The sequence below is a fragment of the Mus caroli genome, unplaced genomic scaffold (genome assembly GCF_978045245.1).
Source record: "Mus caroli unplaced genomic scaffold, Mus_caroli_1 scaffold_2, whole genome shotgun sequence".
Taxonomy (NCBI): Eukaryota; Metazoa; Chordata; class Mammalia; order Rodentia; family Muridae; genus Mus; species Mus caroli.
The window spans coordinates 93,167,224-93,170,679 of NW_028227257.1; the positions used below are offsets into that span (position 1 = coordinate 93,167,224).

Below are 3,456 nucleotides of genomic sequence, written 5' to 3' on the forward strand. Positions count from 1 at the left end.
AAATGTAAATAAAGAAAATATTTAATAAATAATAAATAAATACAAAATAAAGAGAGAGAGAGAGAGAGAGAGAGAGAGAGAGAGAAGTTACAGGGATATGGAATTGATACAGGGTTTCTCTTTGTAGACTCTAGTTCTCTTTGTTTCTCTAGTTGTCTTGAAGCTCATTCTGTACAATTGGTTTACCATGAACTCAGAGATCCTTATGCCTCTTCCTTTCAAAGGCTGAGATTAAAGGCATGTGCAACAATACCCATCTTAAAAAGAGAGTTTAAACCCATAATTAGAATCAGGTTACATACCAGAAAAATAAAAGATGTCTTTAACATGAAATATCCTTAATCTCAACTGAAACCTGATTTTTTTTTCTTTAATAGAATTATATAATTACGAATCAATCACTCATTCATGCATAAAAAGCATTAATAGTTGAATCTTACCTATTCATTAATAATTATTTCAATATTATATTAGAGTAAGCATATATTTACATCATAAACATTTTCATAAAATAGAAAATATAGTCATTAACTTGGAGTCTCATCATGAAAAGAACAAAAACTTTATAATTTTAGTATCTGTATCTTGAATTAGGTACGTACAAATGTAAAAATTGAAGTTTAGAATTAATTTACTGCTTAAAAATAAATACAGAGTTGGTCTTGATTGATATATAAACATGAGTACTCATTAAAATATCTAAAAAATCAAGAATATTGAAAAAGAACCACACAAGTTTTCTGAAAAAAGAACATATTTTACTGTGTTTTATGTACACATGCTTATATGTAACAATGATTAAAGAAAAAGTAGCTGTGAATGTGACCAAAAATGAGAAGAACCGTGCATGACAAGGGTAGGAAGGAAAGAAAGAAGAAAAGAAATTGTGTAACTATACTATAATTTAAAAAAGGAAAATATAAAAATAAATAAAACATGTTCCTTAAGTCATAACACGAAGCATCTCAGAAAATATTTTTTCAATGCAATCATAACATCTTTGTTTCTTAAACAGTATATCATGGGGTTGAACATTGGAGTCACAACAGTATAGAAAAGAGAAAGGAATTTGTCTACTCCTGCTGAGTGGCTGGACTTTGGTCTCAAGTATGTAATGATACCTGATCCAAAGAATAAAGCTACAACTATAAGGTGGGAAGAACACGTAGAGAAGGCCTTGGCTCTCCCAGTTGCAGATGGAAGCTTCAGAATGCTTGAGATTATTTTTACATAAGATGCAAGGATCAGCATAAAAGGAATGGTAACAACTAAAAGGGCAATCACATAAATTATCATCTCTATCATAAAAGTGTCCCCACAAGCTAGGGTCAGGACTGGAGGTATGTCACAGAAAAAGTGATTCAGCTGATTTGATCCACAAAATGGTAGAGAGAAGATCCAGTATGTGAACCCTATATGAACAGGAACTCCACTTATCCAACAGCCAGCTGCCAGTTGTATACAGAGACTGTTGTTCATAATGAGAGGATAGAGCAACGGGTTACAAATAGCAACATATCTGTCATAAGCCATAGCCGTCAGAATAAAGCACTCAGTGGCCCCAAAGATAAGGAAAAAATACATTTGTGTACCGCAAGCCATGAAAGAAATGATTCTGTCTTGTCTGTAGAGATCTGTTAATAACCTGGGCAGAGTGACTGACACATAACACATTTCTAAGAAAGAAAAATTTCCAAGGAAAAAGTACATGGGAGTTTGCAGGGAAGGGTCAGCTCTTATAATTATGATAATGAGGCTATTGCCCATCAGAATAATTAGATAGACCATCAAAAACAACCCAAAAAGAAATTCTTGCAAGTTGGGAACATCAGAAAAGCCAAGTAAGATGAATGCTACTAATGTAGAGTGGTTCTGTTGGGGACTTTGTAGGGTGGATCCATCCATAGATGATTGATTTCAAGGTTTTAATGTCCACTTACTCAATGGAGTTCAGATATTTTAAAAAAGAAAAGAAATACAAAAAAGTATCAAATACACAAACACAGGAGAGGTGTCCAGTCATATTGATTTGTATGAGTTATTCACAAACATAGTCCTACTTCCTATATTTTATGGGGTTGAAAAAAAAAGAAGCACATTTAAGATCTTTTTGTCCTGCTAGTTTGTCACAAACAAAAACAACAAAACACCGAGTAATGACACAAGATCACCATAGCTCAGACTGCCTATGTCTTGGCTACAAGCAGTTGCTATTATTGTGAAGCACTAGATCAGTAAACTTCATCTTTACCTTTCATTATTTGCCTTTATTTGTCATAGAAACTCTTTCATCACAATTTTACTTTCGATAAACTTTCGAATTGAGCTAAAAGTGTTTTCTTTGAGTTGCATCTCAGGTAAGGAATTGAGTGGACATTCAGTAACAATGTCCAGTCCAGATAAAGCTATTCTGAGTTCAAGAAACCTGTACCAATTACTATGTGGACAAACATTTAGATAATGATAACAAAAGTAAGCATTTGTTGCATAATTATAACCCATGCCATATCTGTACAAACATATCAGAGATAATGTAGCACAATATATGTTTCCTGAAATCTCAGATTGTGAATAAAAATAAGATGTTCTTGATATATATATATATATATATATATCATATATATATATATATATATATATATATATGATATATATATATATATATATATATATATATATATCAAGAACATCTTATTTTATATATATATAAATTATATATATATATAATATATATATAATCCTGTCATTGTCCCTATTAATCTTAACAATGCTACTTATGTCTGAGATTTAAGACCCTGAAGGAATCTTTGTCAAAGTTGAGAAATTCACAAAATTTATATACAAAAAGTAACCAAAAGAATTTGAATTTGATCATAAGTGTCATATCAGCACCATATCTATAACTTAATGGTTCCAGCATTTCTTTCAACTGTTCCCACAACGGTGGTTATATGTATTATTCTTTAGTAAGCAATATTTATATCTATAACTATTATGTAGAATGCATGTTTGTACTTTAACTCTTTATTTCTGACTAGCATGTCACCATAACATAACTAAATGCTACAGTTACTGCCCCTCATGTATTTATCTTTTATCCATCAAAGATATTCAGTATCTACTCCAGGATACAGTATCCTAGCCATCATTTTATTTTTCTTTAAATTACTTCTAACCTATGTACTGAATTATTAGCTCTCTCAGAGTTGTGTATTCTGAAAAACTGAAATTATCTTGAGTTTTATACATTGTCCTTTACATATCATAAATCTCAAATTCTTTTTCTGTTCCACACGTAACAGCTTTTCTCTCTGCTATTGAGATTTCAAATTTCTCTGCCTATCTCACAATGGTAAATATTACAGTGATTTGTAATTTTGACTTATTATTGAATTTTCACTATTCCAATACTTCTGAGTTCAATGAACCTTTGATTTTAATTTTACTTTTTAAATA

The 3,456-nt window shown here is 30.9% G+C and overlaps 1 protein-coding gene across 3 annotated transcripts; it reads right to left on the reverse strand.

The window, feature by feature from the left end:
• Positions 1-948: 948 nt before the first annotated feature.
• Positions 949-2,322, reverse strand: LOC110289984 (olfactory receptor 10AG1-like). 3 transcript variants are annotated; one of them, XM_085830134.1, is made up of 2 exons: positions 2,296-2,322; positions 949-1,872 (listed from the first exon to the last, which is right to left on the reverse strand). In XM_085830134.1, the coding sequence occupies exon 2, from the start codon at positions 1,786-1,788 to the stop codon at positions 949-951; it is 840 nt and encodes a 279-aa protein (XP_085686260.1). In that variant the 5' UTR covers positions 1,789-1,872; positions 2,296-2,322. The 3 variants fall into 3 exon arrangements, with proteins under 3 accessions (XP_085686260.1, XP_021012092.1, XP_021012091.1); XM_021156433.1 differs by lacking the exon at positions 2,296-2,322 and adding an exon at positions 2,226-2,245 and having other exon boundaries at positions 949-1,882; XM_021156432.1 differs by lacking the exon at positions 2,296-2,322 and having other exon boundaries at positions 949-1,905.
• Between the last annotated feature and the right edge of the window lie 1,134 nt (positions 2,323-3,456).